Source organism: Typha angustifolia, chromosome 8 (genome assembly GCF_048772165.1).
Source record: "Typha angustifolia cultivar Huaian chromosome 8, ASM4877216v1, whole genome shotgun sequence".
In the NCBI taxonomy this organism is placed as follows: domain Eukaryota; kingdom Viridiplantae; phylum Streptophyta; class Magnoliopsida; order Poales; family Typhaceae; genus Typha; species Typha angustifolia.
This window is the reverse complement of record NC_133246.1, coordinates 1801108-1824327: the sequence shown is the minus strand read 5'-3', so window position 1 is coordinate 1824327 and position 23220 is coordinate 1801108. Positions and strand designations below refer to the sequence as shown.

At 36.9% G+C, this 23220-nt stretch overlaps 3 protein-coding genes across 5 annotated transcripts; 2 read left to right on the top strand and 1 right to left on the bottom strand.

The window, feature by feature from the left end:
- Window positions 1-512: 512 nt before the first annotated feature.
- Window positions 513-2483, top strand: LOC140764595 (xylan glycosyltransferase MUCI21-like). Its single transcript, XM_073103238.1, has one exon. The coding sequence runs from the start codon at window positions 563-565 to the stop codon at window positions 1988-1990; it is 1428 nt and encodes a 475-aa protein (XP_072959339.1). The 5' UTR covers window positions 513-562; the 3' UTR covers window positions 1991-2483.
- Window positions 2328-18947, bottom strand: LOC140764593 (protein transport protein SEC31 homolog B-like). 3 transcript variants are annotated; one of them, XM_073103236.1, is made up of 22 exons: window positions 18446-18947; window positions 18176-18230; window positions 17960-18082; window positions 16794-16890; window positions 16646-16682; window positions 16443-16542; window positions 16063-16120; window positions 14467-14564; window positions 14231-14350; window positions 13308-13350; window positions 11427-11548; window positions 11230-11357; window positions 10621-11140; window positions 10393-10485; window positions 9296-9481; window positions 9001-9214; window positions 7436-7530; window positions 7133-7312; window positions 4116-4235; window positions 3751-4033; window positions 3296-3534; window positions 2328-2833 (listed from the first exon to the last, which is right to left on the bottom strand). In XM_073103236.1, the coding sequence occupies exons 1-22, from the start codon at window positions 18766-18768 to the stop codon at window positions 2741-2743; spliced, it is 3327 nt and encodes a 1108-aa protein (XP_072959337.1). In that variant the 5' UTR covers window positions 18769-18947; the 3' UTR covers window positions 2328-2740. The 3 variants fall into 3 exon arrangements, with proteins under 3 accessions (XP_072959337.1, XP_072959338.1, XP_072959336.1); XM_073103237.1 differs by having other exon boundaries at window positions 7133-7309; XM_073103235.1 differs by having other exon boundaries at window positions 7133-7336; window positions 18446-18946.
- A 1638-nt stretch (window positions 18948-20585) lies between these two features.
- LOC140765702 (uncharacterized) lies at window positions 20586-22728 on the top strand. The gene is made up of 4 exons (XM_073104909.1): window positions 20586-20650; window positions 20781-20904; window positions 21116-21188; window positions 22306-22728. The coding sequence occupies exons 1-4, from the start codon at window positions 20620-20622 to the stop codon at window positions 22552-22554; spliced, it is 477 nt and encodes a 158-aa protein (XP_072961010.1). The 5' UTR covers window positions 20586-20619; the 3' UTR covers window positions 22555-22728.
- The last annotated feature ends 492 nt before the right edge of the window (window positions 22729-23220 follow it).

Genomic DNA, 23220 nt, shown 5'->3' with positions numbered 1-23220 from the left:
GGCTGAGAGGAACACATTCCATCTCTATTTCCAATTCACCACGTTCAAACGTACGTTCTGATCTCCTACTTAACGTACCTTGCCGTCGACGAGCGAAACGACGCCTATCCTTAACCAGGGCGTTGTCATCGTTAGCCTTCCATTTCCCTAAGTTGGAAAACGGGCATTACTGTCTGCATGAATGTGCCAACTGATCGCTAATTGGATGACTCCTGATGCTTTGTTGTTACAGTCAGAGAGATATTTCTATATTAGTTTTGATTTAAATTGCATTGATGTCTACATGACCGCATACATTGTATAGTTTTGAGCACTTACTTGCTCATTACAGCTGGATAAATATTCAATCTATCATTTGTTACTTCATTTAAACTTTCCTTCTGTTGACAGCAAATTCCCTTTTATTCCCTGACAATTGTAACAACATCCTGCATTTCTTCCTATTCCTCTCTCTCTCTCTCTCTCTCTCTCTCTCTCTCTCTCTCTCTCTCTCTCTCTCTCTCTCTCCACATACTTCACCAAAAAAGATTAGGCATTCACCCAGGAGGCACAGGAGAAAAGCATGGCTCACAACCATGGCAACCAACAAATCCACCATTCCCACAAGGCGAAAGAAGAGACCAAGAAGAGCAAGCAAACCCCTCTCCACCTACTTCTCCTCTTCTTCCTCGTATCATTCACCCTTCTCTTTGCCTGCCGCTTCCTCTTAATCTCACCCACCTCTCTTCTCGCCTTCTTTGGAGACAAAGATATAAAAACCTACGACGCCGCTAGAACTACTACCCACAGCCAGCCTCCCTGCTCTTCTCTCCCCAACTACTCCATCTGCTGCGAAAGAAGAAATTACCATGGTGACATTTGCTTCATGTTAGGAGACATAAGAACGCACTCTCCCTCTTCCTCTGTCCTCCTCTACCCTCGCACACTTAACAAATCCATATCAATAACGGAAGAAAGAATTAGACCTTACAATCGCAAATGGGAAGGTCCCATCATGGATAGGATTGACGAGCTCCATCTCCGTATCGCCAGCAAAGGAGGCGATTCTCGGCAATGCGAAGTACGCCACGACGTCCCTGCGATATTCTTCTCGGCCGGCGGTTACACTGGCAACATCTTCCATGACTTCAACGAGGGCATTATCCCTCTTTACATCACCTCCCACCACTTCCATCGCCATGTCGTCCTCGTCGTGCTCAACTACCGCCACTGGTGGTTCCCAAAGTACCGAGAAATCCTCGCCGGCCTCTCTGGTTATCCGATCATCGACTTCTCTACCGACACAAGGACACACTGCTTTCGTCAAGCAACCGTCGGCCTCCGCTTCCACGAGACGCTCTCCATCAACCCCTCGCAGCTCCCCGACAACAAGACCATGTTTGACTTCCGGCAAATGCTCGCGGAGGCATACGAGCCTCGCTTTAAGCGAGAACGCAGAGATGGACCACCTAAGCTAGTGATCATATCAAGGAAGAAGACGAGGGCAATAGAGAACGAGGAGGAGGTGGTGCGATTGGCTAAGGAGGTTGGATTCGATGTGGAAGTGGTGACTCCGGCGGACACTATGCCAATGAAGAGGATGTATGCATTGTTGAGTTCATGCGACGTGATGATGGGAGTGCACGGGGCTGCGATGACCCACTTCTTGTTCATGAGGCCGGGGTCAAAGTTCATTCAGATTGTGCCACTTGGAGTCGAGAAAGTTGCGTGGACTTGCTATGGGGAACCAGCGACAAAGATGGGGTTAAAATACGAGGAGTACAAAATCCTTGCAAGGGAGAGCTCTCTGTACCAAAGATACGGGGAGGAGGATCCGGTGGTGAAGGATCCAGATAGCGTGAGAGCCAATAAAGGTTGGGAAGTGACCAAGGAGTTGTACCTCAAAGGTCAGAATGTGACATTGGATGCGGGACGCCTGAGGAAGACACTGGCGAGAGTATTCAAAAGGGTAGCTTTGGAGAGAAGAGAAGAGAAGGTTGATGTAGTTTGACATATGTTGTTTCAGGTTGGCCTACTCGCCAGGTGTAGAAGAAAAGAGTTATAAGATGTATCTAGATTTTTTCGTAAAATAAAAGGAGTAATTAATCTTGAAGCAAAAGATAGGTGAATTACGTACAACATGAACCTTATGTATGGATAGTTGCCAAAAATAATTACAAACAACCTAAAGTGGGATATGAGAATGTAATTTTGCAAGTGAAATAGGGACAGATTTCACCAATTTCTCCTGCCAATGTGAAATCCACAACCAAATAGTCCACTGAAGAAGATGGATTTCCTACTCCAAGTGATGCCCTCACACTGCTGCAAGTTGTAGAACTAAGTCGTCGAGAGAAATGCCAGACATTTATCATCTGTGTTAGTACATATTTAAGGAACAGCCAAATTCCTCGAACTATTTTCTACAATAGCTGAATTTTAGAAAATATGAAACATATAGGAAAGAGAAAAAAAAAAGAAGAAGAGAAATTAGTGTTATAAAACTAAGACAAGTTGGTTGCTAGAAGAAAATTAAAAAAAAATAAAATAAAATAAAAAAGAGGAATTAGCAGCATGAGTAACCCGGCTCATTAAAGATGACTCTTCTTAAGCAGCAAGAGGCCTCCAGAATCTCAGTCAAGGAGGTAATTAAATGTGGATGTGTATGAACCGACGATCACAGCTAGAAACAAATTGTACTAAAACCAGCATAAATATATGCATTGACTCTCATGATGACAGGTCGCTCCAACTCGTTAACTTACAGTCTAATGCTCTGCCTTATTTTAATCATACGCTTTAGTGCTGTCAGCCAGTAATTGCACTCATCCCAGTCGCTTGTTGTTAGCACCACCTGGCACAACAATATCACATTATCATAATGGAAGGCAAGAAAAGACTAAAGATTCGTTCCAAAAATTCTAGTTGTAACCAAACTTGAAAGAACGTAAGCATATGCACATGTTTCTGCCATAAGTGCAAAATAACTGACGGCCTTGGAGTTTCAGTACTAAGAAGGTGGTCTCAGCATGAAATAACTCATTATGTAATAGAGGCAGAGGAAGACCATAAATGAGGCCAACAACAAAATAAGGGGAAAAAAGGGGAAAGAGAAGAAAGAAAGTCATCCACATTGGGCAGTTGTAGACGCCCATTGTATTGGCTGTCACTTGTCAAGGCGATCTGCACTACATAGCAGCACAGTGTATGCATGTTGAAACCTTTTTCATACTGTCACACAAGTGATATACTTCTTCCGACTGCACTATAGGTGCTCAATATTTCTAAGACAATTCCAGAAACAGAATAAGTTTACCTGGAGGTGCATTGCGGCAGCAAAATCTCCACCATCCAGTGCATGGCATAGCTGAATGAGCTTTGATGCAGCATTTGCAGATATGTCCCCAGTATTGAGTTTTGCAAACAAGGCCCCAATTTTCTTGGAATTATCCTCTATTTCGCGCTTTTGAGATAATTTTGCTTGCGGTCCTCCAAGAGCTTTTGAGGTCTCATCAAAGAGTCTGGTCAGTGTTGTGATAACAGGTCTTAGCTCAGCTGCAAGTACACAACCAAGGATTTTAACACTTGATATACTAAAGGAGCCATCTATAGGAAAAGTATCCATGTAGTGTCGTATTGGGACAAGTGGCTACAAACAAGAAAAGAAACCACATCCTAAGAAGAATGTCCTATGGTGACAAAGTAGGTGTAATTCCTAGTTAGCAGACAAGATAAAAATTTTGCGTCCAGTAAACAACTGTAACAGATTACCAGACACATTTGAAATATCCACTGTTTGCACAGTAGGTGGGGGAGCTGGAGGAGCAGCAGCTGGTTGCGCATGCGATGGTATAGTTGGACTAGAAGGCTGCACAGGATTCAAACCAGGCCTCTGAGCAAAACCTTGGTTGCTTCCTGGAACAAATCTAGAAACTGGGGTAGCTGAAACAGATTGAGGGAAGTTGTGAGCAGGAACTGTGCCCAGTTGAGATGTACCAACACCATGAGAGGAAGATAGCACTGGTCCCGATTGATAAGAAGGATTTGCAATCCCCTAACATATAATGATAACTTCAATTATGAACTTCATATAACAGATTGATCACTTTACAATTTAGATATCCAACAATACATACCGGATAAAGCTGAGAACCCAGGGTGGGTTGCTGATATTGTTCTGCATTTTTAAGGCCAGGTAAGCTTGAAGGAATAAAGGTCTTCATAGCAGGTTGCGACGCAGCTGGTACAAAATTTTGCTGTTGAAAAAGAAAATCAACAATTCGGATATAGCGGCAAAACAAAGACGAAAAACACACAATATTTAAACAAACACAATTCAACCGAAGTTTTACCTGCAAACAGAAATCTTCCCTCAACCTTATATATGTTGAGAACATATCTGAGTTAAATATAATGAAGGTATACAGCAGTAATTTCGGGTAAGCTTCACAAAATTGTATTAATATTTTATATATATGAATGCTAAGGAAATAATGTATCAAGATCTAAAATGTTCCAGCAAGTGCTTCACCTTTACTGCCTACATTCATGCTATAGTTCCCTGGTGAGTAAGAACACTAAAAGCTGTTTATGAAGACCTGCTTTAGCTTGGTCTGGATGGACGTAAATGACTATCATGAAATGTTGGACACTGCGTAATGCTTTACAGACAGGTAGAGACATTTTTCAGAAAGAAAGAAGCAGCACATTCTAAGACAGATATCACAGTTAATTCAGTAGACTTCATTCTCTTCATGTTAAATAATTGGAGACATTCACTGGCCACTCAGTTCAACCTTTCCCTCGGCAAAGCCGCAATTAGACCCCTACTGATGAGATTTAGTACATGGGTATTTTATACCTTGTTTCCATAAAATAATTGTTGATAATTACATTTTATTTTCGGATGTATTTTTTATTTAAAAATTAGGTTTGTTTGTAAAGTGTCATATTTAATTAACTCCTAAAATCTAAGAGATTGGGTTGTTATTTTATTTCAAGATAAGTTTTATTAGGATTTGGTTGATCTTTAAGTTAAAAGAGTCCAATAATAATTATAGATTAGATTAGGAAAGATCCAGATAATTTCAAGTTGTGATTTGATGTAACTTATCTCTTCATCTCTATATATAAAGGTGAAAAGGGGATTATGCATGCCATGCCCTACCGACACGTCTGCATGCCATCCGACATGCATATGGAGCCCTTCTTTTTTTAAAAAAAAATTTTCATCAATTATCATCAAATCAACTTTAGTTCATATGCACGTTCGATATTCGTATCATATCATAGGAGAATTATAAAAATTTTATTTATATAAAGATCATGTAAGACATACCAATAAGCAATACTATCAGTGAATGAGTTTTAAAAAATATCGATAATATTTAGTGCAATATTCTCATGTTATTCTTGTACCGGCAAATGAAATCTTTGATCCTCCTCGTCATGCTACAATGAACTAGATATTAGTTTTAATTATTGAACTATTATAAATTAATATTATGCGTTTAACTATATTATAGAGTATTCAACCATATTATGAAGTATTTAATAATTAATTTTAATTTTAATGACGGTACTCAATCATATTATGTGTTCAATAATATTTATATATTTAACTATTATTTTATTTTTAATAAAAATATATCTTTACAAAAATAATATAAAGATAAAAATATTTTAATACATATATTTAAATCAAAAACTAAAGATTAACATGCCAAAGACCCAAAAATATTTCTAAATATTTTTTAAAAATTATTAAAATATTATAAATGTGTGTCACTAACACGACCATCATTGCTTAAAAGCAAAAAAAATTATAAAGGCACTTTTCTCCTTCAGGGTAGATCAAGGTATCTCTTGATCTTTTTTTCATATCAATATGTTTTTTCATCCCTAAGCCATATCAATTTGATATCAGAGCAAATTCAGATTTGGCTGATTCAATCATGAAAAGAAATCTAGTTGGCAAATATTAACATCGAATGCATAATGATCTACATATCTTATGAAGAAAATTTCAAATATGTAGATTATGAAAATAATCAAGAGACGAGATTTGCACAGTAGAAGCAGATGACGAGAATTAGATTTTCTATTATTTTTTATTTTCGGATGTATTCTTTATCTTAAAAGTAGATTTGTTTTTAAAGTGTTATATTTGGTCAAAACTCCCAAAATCTAGGAAATTGAGTCATTACATTGTTTCTACATAAATTTTGTTGGGATTTGGTCGAATTTTAAGTTAAAACAATCCTAGTTTAGTTATAAATTAGATTAGGAAAGATTCAGATAATTATAAGTTTTGATTTGATGTAATCTCCCCATCTATATATATATAGAGGTGAAAGAGAAGAACTCATAAAAAATTAAAAATTATCATACTTGTGGAGGATTTCACGTTTATCGATTTCTTTTTTCTCCTCTCTCCTCCCTCATCTCCTTTGTAGCGGATTCCACACTTTCTTCTTCTCCCTAATAGCCAAGTGGGTTGGTCTTCTTTCCCTCACAACTAGGTGGGTTTGATCTTCCTTTCCTATGGCTTAATGAGTTATCTTTTATCTTTTCTATGATTCTATCTATCTAACCATGCTAGTTTGAAAAATGATATTTCGAGGTAGAAAAAGAGATCTACAGAGGCTTTATCTTTTCTCCTTGAGAGAGAATTAGTACCTTCTTATCTTTTTCAGTCTTGGCATTTTTTTTATCCCTAGGCCACATCAAGAATGCAATAGTGTAACCCTGGATTCATGTCCTTAGGACTAGAATGGCATAGACATCTATAATTATGCGATTGACTTCTCTAAAAACCTGCCATTGAGCTGGGGCATGTATGGATCATTGAACTGTACCAGTTTAAATAGTTATTTTTAGTTGTTCATGCACATGCCCTAAAATTTTTGTTCATCCCTAAATAAGTCTTGTGGGACATGAGTGGCATATAATATACATTAACAATGTTTCTTTATTACCTTCCATGACATGCCACATATTCACAGCAATTGAGACAACCATCAGCTTAGTACATGTAAGGTACATGCAGGAATGGAGCTTACCAAGGTGTCGCAATTTCATTATACTAGAAATCTAGTCCAGTAAAACAGTGCAATGGCAGCAAGAAAGTATTCTAATTACCAACTTGACATACTTGGGGTGTCTGTTGTGCCTGTGATGGCAGAAACATCTGGTTTGTCTGTGCAGGCTGGAAAGTTGCAGGGTTATTGTACTCTGGGATCTGTTGCTGGTGTGGTGCAGCTTGATACCCTCCATGGGAAGAACCAAATGAATGTTGGTAGGTTTCCCCATATTGATTAGCAGGAACATTCTGCTGATGTTGGACATGTGCGTTACCCTAATTAGAAAATGTGGCAGGATGAATACAGAAATATGAGACTTACATTAAAATAGAAACAATAAAATTATCTGAGATTTGGAATTTAGAAACAAACACCTGATAAGAATGCTGCGAGTTCTCAACAACACCATAAAAAGATCCAGGTTCCATTGTGCTGCTTTCATAAGGCAGATTTCTGGGTGCATCTTTCTCTGCAAAATATGAACAACCCAACTAAGATGCTATATCATGTAGAACTGACATGAACATGCAAAATTTGGAAGGGCCTCACCACCTAACTTAAATATTTGATGAATTAAAATATGAACATGCAACTTGCATGCTGAGCATTCATGCAAAAAATTGTTTTAGATTCTTTTCAACTCAGGCAAGCTATGCCAAGAACCGGCTGCATCTCAATATAAAAATGGCTAAGACCCAAGAGTGGGATAGAGATAATAATGCACACATTACGACTTTATGATGCCTCTATAAGATGGCTGCATATTACGCATCTTTATATGATTTACTATTGAAAAGGAGAAAAGCCTTATAATATGCTCATGATAATACAATTACATATATATACATACATATGTATATAGATGGATAGATATTGAGGTATGCTATACTTGTTCCATGCATATATACGTACAAGATGGATAGATATTGAGGTATGCTATACTTGTTACGCGCATAAGCCCTTAAATGTCCAGTTGCTGCTACATCATAAAATCTTTTTCAATGTTTTAGCCAAACATAACACAAAACCAGATCAAGTTTTTAACAGCCAGTAACAAGAATTTGAATTTCTCCTTCAAGGATAGGAAAGAATAACTGCATCAGCAGCTGGGTACTATTTCATCAAGCAAGCAGTAATGATGAAATTGCTCTGCATTTTACAAGTTATATGACATCCCAAGCAACTTTGCAGGCAAGAGATAGGAACTACATCACTGCAGGGATTGACTACCGTAGTTAGACATGAGGAATATAAGTTCTCTTACCATAGTGTCATGATCTATGAATAGGTTCCTCAAGATAGGTTATGCAAGAAGCTAGGTGCACACATAAGCTACTCATACGTGGAAGCCATAAATTTTGGGTTAGTAGAAGAGCAAAAGGGGCACTTAATTAAAACTCAGCAACGGATACATGGCCTGAGCCACAATCTGCCTCTTTTCTTGATGACATGGGAATGTACAAGTAAAAAACCCTTAAAAGATTATTCCAAAGAAAGATGACAGGAAAGAATCATGCTTAAATGAAAGAAGGATGAGAGAATTTTAAAAGAGACTTATAATAGAATGCTAACCTATTTTATGAACAAGCAGCAAAACGAGAGCACGTAAAAAAGAAGGTAAGAAAAAATTGAAACATACTTTACTATATTATAGAGAACCTTCAATTCCCGCATATTTACATTTTAAATTTTACCAAAACAAAGGTAGAATTTAAAATTCCTATCATAATAAATAGTGCAACCATTAATTTATACAAATTATCACATGATAATTAAGGTTGCCAATTGACTATTGAGAAATATTTGATAGAAACAAATCATCTGGTGCATAAATAAAGCTTTCTAAAATTTATGCACAAATTAGTCAACATAAATAAAGTTATAATTCATTTGAGACGATATGAATATATCATATATGCTGTCCTTTTCCCAGTCTTACCAACTTCAGCAGAGGAAGCAATTCGATCTCTCAAGATTGCTAGCTCATGCGAAGATTCTTCTGACTCCAAGAGCTTTAAGTACTCCATTGCAGTTGTAAGAAGTCCTTGACTAGCTAGCAGTTCAGCATAGTTTTCCACAAGCTTAGATAAGGAAGTGTTAAACTTCCTATGTCCAGTTGCAAAGGCAAGAACTATAGTTTTTTCCATTAGATCCTTCATTATAATAAAAAAATTGTCAATTAGCTGGCTGTGTTGATACATGCAACACTTGAAATTATGGTACTAAAAGATCACCTGGAAAAGGTCAATGTAAGACCTTCCTTCACTTTCATTTTTCAAGCCACAAGACCAAATTTCCACAGTTTTGTTGATATTTCCAGCACAAATATAACAGAGAGTTGCAGCAAGTGTGTTTCCTACTGTCATGAGCCTAGAAGCAAGAGTGTCGCACAGGATAGTCCATTCATCCTTCTGTGCAAACTGTCAGGCAATAACAGTTGACCAGTTATTCCTTAAATATCAGAGTAACATGGAGCAAACCAAATCTTAAAATAAACAGGATGAAATAAAAATTACATGGGACACGTATATATCTAGCATCTGCCAGAGTAAACACCTCTCAGAGATATCATCATAATAAATAACTGTATATAATTTAATATTGTCAAAAAATCGTTCTGCATCTTGTCTGAGTAAACCTCCATAGGGTCACAAGTATGGCCGTCATCTGTGGTGTGCCTCAAATAGTCAAAATATCTTCTCAATAGTGAACCCATCGGCAGCTTGTTTTCGGTAACAAAGATACTCAAACAAACTCTTGCTGTGTAGCTTACTTTTACATACTTGCCAGTTCCAAGCCACAATAAAGGAGTAAAACTTTTAAATCCTACTAGATAGCTTGAAAGCCAACATAAAACTCTTAAATCCTGTCTCAAAGACTAAGAAATGGTTCTGCAAGAACCAGAAAAATAAGCTGGATGGTTGCACTACTTGTCTGTTGCGCAGTCATGCTGCCCCATGTCAACCATATGCCACCCCTTACAAACTTGGGTCACTCCATGCTCAAATGGCAAAAATTACCAGGCAATTATATGCTGCCCTATGCCAACCGTGTCAATCAGCACATACTCTCTTAAGCGTCAGGCAAATCAAATTTCACATTGTAAACAGTAAAAGACCTAGAATGCCAGGTTGAAACAGCTTTGAACATGCATTCAAAATTGAAAAATCAACACAATACAAGAAGAAGACTTAGGATAGATGAAGATGCATTCCACTTTATGGCCTCCATGAAATAGTTTCCAAGAAACTCAAACAGTGGAAGATGCTACAAAGAATATTAGACGATGTCTTTTTCTATTTCTCGCTAAAAGTGAAAGTGAGAAGCTTACAGTGCAAAGAAGAGCGAGTGTTTCTTTCCATGAGTCCAATGGCCTGGTACCAACAAGGGCCATGAGATCATTGCTCACCATTGCAGACACAATCTGAGTTTCAAAAGAATTCACAACACAAGTTATTCAGGATAACTGAGCAAACTGAAAAATGAAAAGCACAGAGTTCAAATTACTATTAATTCATGTACATGTATAATAAAATAAATGAAACATAAAGAAACAAACCTTAAGATAAGGTGAGATACTGTTCTTAAGATACTGATTGCGGGTGCTTTCCCACAATGAGGGGCCACCCATGTGTGCAATTAGCAGAGCATCAGCCATTCTATTTGCCGCAATGCATTGCACAACTGCTTGCTTATAGTCTCCAATAACTAATGCATGTTGAATATTGTTGTCAATTAAAGGATCAGAGGTGACTAGTTTTTCCTTATATTCTTCCTGTATTTGTTTCCCACTAATTGAGCTGTCATCACCACAGAGTAAGCTATCATCAGAAGGTTGAGGATTGTTAAAGAAGTCGTCGCCATTGTCAACAGGGAATTCACTATCTCGACCTCCAGATAGTGTGCTGTTGTCAAAATTAAGAGCCTCCGTTAACTTTTCCCCAAGATCATCAGGTGCATACTCAGTTACTTCACTAGGCACATTAAAACCAAGATGAGCCAGTAACTGTGTCCTTGCTGTTCCCTCTTCCTCAAACATAACCTTCAAGAAGCCCCAAGTTTCTCTGTCGTCTTCAGATCTGTTCAAAAAGTAAAAATCCAAAAAAGTGAAATGGGAATTTAAAACACTATATACCAATTATCATATGCTCCTACAGAGGTTCCATACAAAGAATCTTGTGACTTCTTATCACACAATGCTCGAAGAGAACTTTTCTCCCCATTTTGTATTGCAGCTTCAAATTCACTCGAACGGTTTACCAAATTATGTTCAGTTACAAGATTATGCACATAAACCTGAAAAGAGGGTAATTAGATAACATGACAAAGCACAAAAGAGGAGGTAATGGTGAAACGAAGTTTTACCTCGGAAGCACAAGATTGAGCGCCTTGTGCTGATGAACTTAAATGGAATGAAACAAACTTGCCTCCAAAACCAAAAGACGCACCCGTCGAACATTTCAACCATTTCGGAGCTCTCAAACGTGCTGAAGAATTCAAGCCAGTTAGGTGATAACACAAAAAATAGACTATTATCATGGTGCATAGGGGCCTACCTAAAAATAAATGGAAGCATGGAAGTGCACCAATATGAAGAAGAGAAGTACCAAATGTCATAAGAATTAAGAAGTAGCTTATTGCATTCCTGGATTTATATCAATGACCAATTTGTTTCACTTGATTAACAGAAAAGCTCTAACATTTCTGTTCAAGTTGTATTAACTACATGGAAATCAATGGTTTGAAAATCAGGACTAAAATAGCTTATGTGGAGCGCAAGAGTGGAAATAGACAAGGGCATACTAAGCTAAGGCGGGAATGCAGTAATTGGCCACTGTTAGCAACTTTAAGTTTGTAGGAAAGGAATTATTGCAGTCAACCAGGTTTGCAATCTCATGTGGAGCAGAAAAGGTGAAACACTTCGAAATCTCAGGATGAAATAACTCTATAAGAAATGATATGCTGGCAAGTATGCTTAGTAAACCAAAAACGGCATTGGAAACAATCGCTCAAATATCTGATATTATAGAAAGGTGATAGTGAAGTCGGTTAACTAGGGATGACAATGAAGTCACCCTTGAAACATGTGATCCTAAACTTTGTGCTATGAGGTCAATAAACAGGAATAGGTTCCTTATAATATGTACTTATGTAGTAATTAAAAGGAAAAATAGTTTTGGACTCGCATAAGGTGTAACAATATTACTCAAGCATTGGAAGTATGGATGGCCGTGCCGGTGGCGTACCGGCACGTGGCACGAGGGGTGCCGCACGGCACCCCTCCTAATAGCTTCCATCAACTCGTCGTCGCTGCTGGCCTTCGCCGTCGCCCAAGCTTGCGTCGGGTGCCCTAGCCCGAGGGAGGGGAAGAGAGAGAGAGAGAGAGAGTTTATCGTTTTAAAATCGTTTTAAACTTAAGTTGCGGATCTGAATCTCTTAAGTTTCTCTCTCTCTCTTTCTCTCTCACAGAAGCTAGGGCACCCAATGCGAACTCAAGTGATGGCAACGTTGTTACCTTTTTCTCTCCTTTTCTTATGGCATGTGCCGTGCAGTGCCATGCCGGCCGACGGTTGGCATAGGCCGTGCTTGTGACACGATCATCGTTGATTGGAAGTAAAGCTAAAAAGCACATTTGTTATGATTATGCATGGAATATAAATCCCCATTTTGTTTGCATTGTTGTTAACTAAGTCATAAGGAACACATCATGTACAGGACTTCTAAAAGATTATATGTTTAGATGAACCACTGCTTAATCAAGAGAGCTTAAGAACGGCGAAAAAATATGTCAAGTATCTGTCATATATAAAATCACTACTAAAAAACTCACAACTAATTAGATCTAAATTCTATGGTTCAAAAGATAAGAAACAGATGGATCCAAGAATGGAAATAACTGAAACAATTATGGCAAGAGATATGCTAACAGAAAATGAAACAATAAAAAACACTCGCTCCTCTAGCCTCCCACATATTTAAGAGTGAGGGCATGAACTCTATTATAAGTAATGTAGTATCTATGAAGGAGCAACATTTACAAATAAAAACAAACAATGTTTGTCAGATCATGTTATACATGTAAAAATTGAACTATATAAAGGCATATAGCTATATAGGTAAAGCATATCTAAGCTAATCCTAGATGCACTGTAGCCAGGTAAATCAGAACAATGCCAAAATTTTCTTATAGGCAGGATGCTTGTTTTGAGGTAAAAACAACCAAATACAATTAGGCATACTATCTACCTGGAGTACCAAAGCCCTCTCCAGCTGTATACTGGCTGCAAGCCTGAAAAGGAAAGTCAAATGGAGAATTGTAATAACAAAAACTTCAAAGAGAGCACATAACATGAGAAGAAATGTAGATGAGAAAATTAGGTTACTTTTGAATGCAGAACTAGAATCCAAGTGTTTATGAGAAAGAAAAAAAAAACTCTCAGCTGGTTGTTTAAAATCAGTAGATAAACAGAAACAAATAGTTCAGAACCCCATGTGGACTAACCAGGTTCGTGGTTTAGTAAATTGTGCTAATTAAACTAAGAGCCAATATCACAATATGAAAGTTCGCAACAAGTACATCATGAGCCACGTATTACTAAATAGTCTAAATCTCCAACTACAGTATCACAAGCTTGAGCACAATTTGTCATAACTAGCTATCAGCAAGTAACTCCATGTTGTTCACCAAACAGTGAACATAGTTCCAAGCATCGAGGCTTATCCCATTGACAGGACCAGCATTGTATCTACTGGCTTTAATACATAAGTTAAACATTTTTAATTAACCGACAGAACCAAATTTAAAAAATTAAAAAAAAATGCCCATATAGTCAGTCACACAATTGCATCAAATTCAAAACACTGACGGGAATAGAATATCTCAGTTCTAAGATGAATAATTTTCATAATAGCTTAACAAGTAATTCCTGAGATTCTGCAGTATTGAACCAGTATCCAATAGAATAGAATACATGCAAGGACTAACTGCCAGTTTGACCCTATACTCTCTTCATTTTACCTACTTTCTGCCATCATGTTGTGAAAAATGGCAAGACAACTGAAAGTTGAACATGTCTAAATTCTCAATAGTCAGTCAATAGGGTGCTATTGAACAATCTTGGTCTCCTCGAGAATGACAAGAATGAAAGGAAGATATGAGGTAGATTTACCTCAATATTATAAATCCCAATCTTGACATCAAATGAAGATGTTGCAATAACCCCTGGAATCTTTGGGTACCAGTGAATATCAAAATTCCAATTGGTGCTTGCTGGCAGCTCACTAACTATCTGCATAACATAATGGAGAAAACAGACAGCTTCGCCATCAGCGCGAAGCAAATGGTAACTTCAGCATTCACATAATATCTACTAAAGAAGTACAACACTCATTGCTGCCTCCATACCTCCCCATTAAGTGTATCCCAGCAAATAGTTCTGTTGTCTTTGGCACACGTAAGCAAAAATGAGCTATCATAAGGGCACCATGACATAGCAATCACACCTGGTTAAGACAAGGAATTCCAAAAAATTACATCTTTTTGAACATTTCATGGCTGCATAGGATAGAAAAAGGCTAAAGGACGAAAAAGAAATGAACGGCAAAGAGCCTACATTGAAAATAAAGAAAAGTAGCAACTTCCAAATTGAAAGAGAAACAGCAGCACTTTGAAAATGAGATAATGCCAATTCCAAACAGAAAAAGTGATACAAAAGAAAAGGAGTTATTCATACAGACAAACTAGAAGCAGCTTCAATGGAATTAATTGAAAGCCAAAGAGGTAATGTAAGGTAAGAAACAAAGAAGCACACAAACAATAGAAGAGTCACAGAAAACATCATTTATCAAGTATGTCGCACATGAATGACAAATTAGACCTCCATGGATTTAGATATTAAGGAGCAAAGGTCCTTGCCAACCAACCATACTATACCTGCAAGGTGTTGGCACTTGGCACAATAGAGAAGCACAACCTGGTGGTATAACATGCATGTGAGGACATGCTACATACTGCATGTGGGCACGGTAATGTTAAAGCTCACCCAAATGTGATAAAATATTTAAGCACTATATAAACTGAAGGAACATAGTATGGGAAACACAACGTTTTCATTGTGCAAACTCTCTTGCAAATTTGAAATGGATCGAAGAGAAGAAACCCTAATTGACTGGCATCATGCTATGAACTTATGATTCACATCATAAGTAGAATTGTAAATTTCTTGCCTAAGAAGGTATAGTGCCTAAATCTTGGTAGCCTTTTGGAAAATCCTATTTACTCCTAAAGAGTCGTGAAAGGTCACATGCTTCTTAGTTTAAGCAGCAAGTTTCATAACTTCTTCCACCTGCCCCTTCATAACTCCCATATTTGTTAGTTAGGTTTACTATCACTCTGTACGAACCACCCTAACTACTGAATAGAATATTTACTTGTTCTCTCTCATATACTAATCAAATCATCCATCTCAACACTCAACTTTTATGATGTTACCACATTACGATCCTCCTATAAAACCTCCCTTTAGCTTAAGGGGATATGAAAATCACAGACACTAGAGACAATTCTTTTGAAAAGATTAATCTGGAGTTCTGGACGCAAAGCCTGAATAAATTTTCCCATATCCCGGTGCAATCATTTGTAGAATCTCAATCACAAGCAACTCTTTAACCAACTCTAATCACACCATCAAACAACAACAGCATTTTTGCCATGCTTTATTTATTTGATGGCCAGCTCCAAAATTTTATTCACAATACATAAGTTTGAACAGAAATATGGGGAGAAAGTGTGGAGTCACATGTAGCCCAAACTTAGAAATGAAGAAAATAATATGAATTGAAAACAATATTGCACCTCACAAATGGAAAAAAAAAAAAAGGTTAATGGATATATCATAATTGTACTCGTATAATAATCTAGCATCATATACATTAAAGGCAAGAAAAACGAGCAAAGAAATTGTCAAGGAGCTATCACAAATAACACAGATTGGGAACCGACCTTTTGTATGCCCCACGAACTCTCTTAATGGAGATATTGTTTTCCTCACATCCCAAACCTGCGCAAAGTGATAAAACAGCCCAAGTAACAAAAGAGGCTAAGTCAAAAGATTATAACTTTTCAATGTTCTTATATAGGAAAAAAATGTTTAGATTTATCCCTTTCTAAAACTGTCAATTAATCCTCTCAAAAGCATGATATCCATAGAGAAGATAAAATTAAAATTGAATTATTTAAGATAAACAAAAACAGCTACTTAACAAATTTGCTAGCTCAATTTTGTCTAACATGTTACAATCTAACCAAAAGGAAACTGAAATAAAACTTATTATAGCTTTGTCAGAAATAAAATATGAAAATCTTGTTTATTTAAGCATTACTCTAAGAGAAGGTGAATTATCATCATCAGATGCAATTATTAGTTGCGTAGAAATATCAGGATTCCATTGCAGAACAGAGCATCTCCTTCTATCTGAAAAGCTGCAGGAGATCAACAAAAATTGATATTAGACATGGAAATTTAGCACTTACGAAAATGATAGAGATAAACGAAAATGATCTGAATAATGAGCAAAGTACTTGCCTTGTCACAGGCTTCTGCTGTCTTAAATCCCAAACAACTGAAAGAGACAGAATTGAAGGAAGAAACCAACATGACTTACTTCTGACGTAAAAATGAAGATCCACAATGATAAAAAGGATAGAAAGGGAAAGAGGACAGCATCTCTTACCTGTCATCCCATTGTAAGAGGTGGATGCTAGTATGTGTTGGAACTTGGGATTCCACGACACATATGAGACCTCAGTTTGAGCACCAGAACCAACACTCTATATAAATATCACAAAATGAGTCAGAATACAATAAAAAAAATTACACTAACATGCGAGAATATGTAATTGTTGTTTGAAATCAAAAGAATAACTATGTGTCAAAAGGCCAGAAAATCAAATCATGCAGAAAAAAGATAATCAAAAGTCTTCTATATAGCAATCTTCTATATAGTAATCCTAACCCTAAAAGACCTCTTTTTTATGAAGCAAAAGGTAATTTGCCACAAAATAAATAAAAATTCTAGCTTGAGAAGTTAAATGCATACTGGACAACTTAAATGAGTAGCATTTAATTTAGTACAAAATTATAGAGATCTCTAGCAAGTAATATAGGCTTCTCAGTGCCCAAAGTTCCAGCTGATGCAGACAGTGAAGAGGGGAAGATGTAAGCATATGGAGATCTCTGCCAATATGGACACACAATTGACCATACGAGGACTTAAGTTCTTCTAACCTGCTCCAAATTAATGGGAACATTGCTCGCAACAGGATCCACTATTATGGTTCGCTTGGTATGGTGGTTTTTATCCAATATCATGACAAATAACTCGCAGAACATGAAGTTCAATAGAGCAAGTGAAACAAAGGGAAGGCAAACTCATGTATTGAATAAATAATCTGGAGATATGATTGGCGCTCTTTTCTCTTTTTCTTTTGAAAAGAAGGACATTGACCCTGTTTCTATTGAAACATGTGACGGGCACTCTGCATCAAAGATTTCCTCAATGTTCGATAAGATTGTTGCCATCCTCAAATGTCTATTGAAAGAAGGGCAAACAAAATCGATGCAAATTGAAGATCCTGCCATCCTAATTAAGATTGGAAGATGATCAATAGCTTACAGAGCCCAAATATTAACGAGAGTTGGCAAAGTGTGAAAAATTATTTGGTACTTTACTAATAAAGTATATGAAAAGTTGTCTGATGCAATAGTTGAGCAATACGACACTTACACGATGGTTCAATTTCCAAGACTGAATGAAGCAAATGAATGGCCTATATCATCAACTCAGAACAGTTGCAATGATGCGACTGAGGATGTCTTCAAGAGCTAGCCTACACATACCTTGAGGGAAGGGAAGAGATTAGGCTCTGTAGGATTTGCCAGATCCCAGATGCAAAGCTCCCCTTCATCAGCCCCAGAAGCAAGCAAGTTTGGTGAAAGAGCACTGAATTCCAGGCCAAGAACCTGCAATATATTTGCATGAAATATATATCCGAAAGATGTAAACAATAAGATTCCTCATAAAATGAACTCCGAGAAAATGACTGTCAGAATTACTTGTCCCGTGTGCTTCTCAAGACGCGCAACTAAAGCACCATCCTGATCCTCCGAACTGCAATGCAAAGTATTCAAGAAAAGACGCTAAGTTAATCCTTTACGCCTATAACACTGTCTATCATACTGGGACAACTCAAAATTCACCAAGAAAAATATCAGGTTCATCATTAGGAGTTAGCCATTCATCGAAGATTCATCCATCCAAGATCACAGACGATCGCATAATCTCGTGGGGAGGGTGAAAAGGATCAAGAATTGTACTCCACATACCTAACCAACTTGAACGGATTCCAAACTCCGATGCTGCCATCCACGAGGCCGCCGGCCACAAGGCCCAATGAGTACTCCCCATCTCCAGCGCCAGATCCGGGCTTCGACCAAGAAAGCCGGTTGAATCGCTCGGTGCTGGGACAAGAGGCGACGAGGGGAAGATCGGGACCATCCGATTGGAAATCGAGTTTAAAGATTTCGAGGTTGGCGGAGGAGCTAAAGGAGAGGTCGACGGCGCCGGCCATGGTTCCGGCCGCCAGGTACGGCGACTCGGGGGCGAAGGCCACCAGGGCCGATCGCTGCGCGCTCTTGATGCACGCCATGGAATTGGATCTCGATCTCAGCAAAGGGATCGCCAAACCCTACTTCCGTTTAGATCTAGACTTTCTTGGCTCCGTTACCCTTCTCCAAATAAGATGGGAGGGGCAGTGAGACGATCCCGAGCGAAGAAAAGGAGCGTCGAGGTGCGAAATTAAGAATAAACACGCCGGTGAACTTGTGTTATCCTGGCTTTCGTTCGCTATTTACAAGCGTGTGCTGGCTGCATCAATGGCTCGCTTGCCTCATTCAATCATATCGGTAAAGATCCAACGGCTAGAATCCATTCTTCTGTGATGTAAACGGTGCCTTGGTCGGTTAGTGTGATGTTAAGATTAATATTTATAACCCTCTCAAACCGGAATATTGATCAATTTCCTTCGAGCTCAAGTTTACGGCTACGTCTTGACGATTAAGGTTGCACAGAATTTTGTTGGAGGGAATAGTTTGAACATTTCAGTGCTTGTACTTTCAATTAATCTTATATGCCAACTGATGATGATGCACATACCTACCATACTTATAATATTTCCTACTAAGTGTCACCTCCAAATAAATGAACGTCTGTCATTTGAAATTATTTAATTACCTAGAAGTAGAGAGAAGAATAATGAAATAACATAATAAAAAGGGAAAAACTCTTTGCAATTTTACAATACAGAATGAGAAGAAGAATTGGAGCTCAGTGAGGTGTACATTGTGATACATTTGCAAGTCGGTGTTGAATCACTGGAGGCTCTACTCCTCTGTCTCTTAACTGCATGTACTAATTATAATAACCACATAAAAAATATCTCTGCCTCAAACAGCAATTTTATAAATTTATTAATTTCTCAATGTTTAGACGACAAATTTTCACGCTTAGTATTTTTAATATTGAATATAAACTAATATTTAGAGGGATTCTTCTTTTCAGCAAATTTACATCTCCATTTTCTGTGCTTATTTGTACAAAAGCTCGTTTATTAATTACTTCATTCAAAAGAAATATTTTCGATGCATTGGCCAAGATGCTATGTTATGGTGTGGGAGATGGTGAGCCCAAAAAAAAATATTGATTTGCAAATATATCATAAATCAGGAGTTCTTTTAAGAGCCAAATCAAATAATACAATGGTGGGCTTCAATTGAGTCTTTGGCAGAACTCATATTTGGGTCTAGATATATACCCTTCCTGAGCCCAAAACCACAATTTTCTGGTAGAAAAAAAAAATTTGACAGGAGAACTCCATTATCTTTTCCATGTTTGTAACATTGGAGCTCTAGTGATCCAATATGTTGTCTCTGTCAATTATGTCTTCTTCAATGGGTGTTTGTTAGTGGCTTAGTGGGCCCTTCTTTATGGTCAGAAATTCCTATGCCAAATGTCCTTCCAATTTCATGTCACTTGTGGTTTACACCTACAAATTTATTTTCAGATCACCAAGTCCTGCAAAGATTGAATTGGTCGACTAACTTTTTCTTTTTCTTTTTCCCTTTTTTTCTGTTATTCTCTGTTTCTAATGTTAGTTATACATACATACATATATGTATATGTATAAACAAGAGATTGCAGAAGGACATACATGCAGAAAAGGCCCTATACTGCAGTAGGAGTTTAGATGTATAAATTTCGGTGCGTGTTTACTTTACTCTCTTTTGCCACATGCTTATTGTTGGATTGCAAGAATGAAGAATCTAACATTGCTCAAGGCAATGCCTACCAAATGTGCTTTCCCATTCTTGTGCGGCTCTCTTTGCTTCCCATGAGAGTAATGCATTAGTATTGCTGTACCCAAAGAACATCCAGGTTGCTATATATACATGCCACTCACCATCTTGGCCCAAGCAAGCATTTCTCCAACAGAACCAAAAAGATGGGGCAGGCCATGAACAAGTCTAAGAACGGTAATCTAAGAGTATCCTCATCGTATCTTCTTATTGTTTTGCATTAATCTTTCTACATATATATAACTGCTAAGCATCTGAATATTTACTTCTCGTCGTCGTTGTTGTTATTGTTGTTGATTTTTAATAGGACAAGACAAGGCCAGCATTAAATCCAGCGACTCGAAAACCTTGAGTGATATAATAAAGGGCAGGAACCTCGAGGGCCTAGACAGTTTTGATTCTTTCTACCATGAAGTCCACGAAATTATCCAGTAAGTTTGTTCTCAAGAAGAAATTAACACTGATAATGTGCTACATATATACTGATGCGAAACCCATGGCTTGATAATATTTCAGAATATGAGTGATAAAAATAAGAGATTATTAATTAAAACTACACTAATACTTAACATTTTTTTTGTTTGGCGGGGGTGGAAAGATCATTTCTTTTATATCTTGCGATGCTGTTTTTAAATGTTTCAGAGAGCTTCGTAAAAGAACCGGAGCCATACAAGTACAGTTACGCTCTAGTGTTGAAATTAAGAAAGCATACGAGGTAAGAAAGTTATGCACTTAGATTAATGAATTATGCTCATTTTTAATGCTAAATATTCTATAAAGCTTAAGTACAGTTTACCCTCCGTGATTTGATTCGATTTCAACTTACCTGCCTGCTATACCTAGATTTAAAAACTTAATTCTTTTGTGTTCTACACCAAATTGTTAAATTTTATATCAAAACTTAACAGTGAATAATCAACCAAACTGTCTATATAATTCTCAAATTAGACTGTATTTCTATGCAAATAATTAATTATTTTTTACATTCTCGTTAATGACTAGCTAATTATTATAAGTTAGTGTAACCCAAGAAAGGATTAAGTACTTAAGTTTAAAGTATTCCATATAGTCACTATTATCGAATCAAAGTATTAAGCTCCATCAAACAATTTGGTTTGTTTGATTGTTCTATTATTTTACAATTAGGGCACACTATATTTAACCCGTTAGTGATTTGACTCAATTTTAATTAACACATGTGCATCTATTTTAAATTAAACACTTGACCTCGTGTGGTCTATATCAGTTATAGCCATTAGATTTTCTGTCTAAAATTAATAATACAGATTGCCAAATTACCGCTACCATCATCAAGTATTTCTTATTTTTGTTAATAATTGACCAAGGGTTTATAACTTAGTCTGAATCACAGAGGGATAAATTGTAATCTACTCTTATAATTACTTTGATTAAAGATTAAATGTAACGGTGACGAGGCCTATTATAACATCGCAAATGATTCCATAAGAAATATTAGTTTCTCTCTTATAATCGAACGGTTGAGACTAAATAATACTAAATAAAATTAAATGGAAGGTCAATTAATTATATTTTATTTATCTCTTAGCTATCTATTTTTTTTATAAAATAATAATAATAATAATAAATTAATAAAAGTTGACACTCTTATTACTAAAAAAACGGTTGTAAAGATAAAGCAATAAAAAAATACTTCAATTTTAATTTTTTTATCTATTAATTTAGTCACATACGTAAAATATCATATATATATATATATATATCTCTTTAAATTTATCAATATATAAAAATTAATTTTAATAACTAATCGGTTATTATCGAATCATTTCATTGCTCTTTCAACATTCGTGCAGGAGAACAAGAAAGACGGCGGCGCGCTGAGCAAAGCGCAATGTGAAAAAATCATCAAAGAGTTGATCAAAGTGGAGGACATCCACATTGGGAAAGCAGTGGACATACTGGCATTGATATATGGTGCACCTATATGTGCCTTTTTTGGTAAGAAGATCATCCCAGGAGCTAACTCATTCTCGGACGACGTTGTCATCCCTCTTGCTACTGCTGCCGCTGCTCTTTTTCTTACCAAGACCAACAAGTTGTGAATGCCAATCTCCCAAACAGTAATTACATACAAAGAGATCTCTTTGTTCTCTCGTATGTAATATTGTACTCGGTCCCGAGTTTCAAACGTTAAGACTATGTACTTCAACAAAACGTTCAAAATAAGCAACATATAAACACCCCCCATGTAGCTTTCTTCTTTCTTTTTCTTCTTCAATAAATTTGGTTTTATATTAGCGTCGTAGTTGGTACTCGGCGGCTGCAAGGAAGAGTCAAAAAGGGAAGAAACAAGAGAGAGAGAGAGAGAGAGAGAGAGAGAGAGAGCTGTTTTAAATCAACTTCTATTCTCTTCGTAATTAGGGATAATATCCTCCAGCCAGATATCGAATACTAACATATCAGCATGGATTAAAAATGATATTTTAAGAAGATGTAAAGTATTTCTCCGTTTTCAAACATCTATATATAGATCAATATACATGAGAATTAGCGGCAACACTGGCGTTTAATCGATCTTTCTATCATCGTAATATTAGACAATAATATGTATTTGGTTGCTAAAAAGTAGATATCAATGAAGTTAATGGAATTATTTTTTTTAATTAAATATTAAAAAATAAGGAGTTTTAAAAATTAATTACTTCCTTTCCTAATTTTTAGTAATCAAACACACCCAAAAGTTAAGAGAGTTATTAGTTTCCACCACC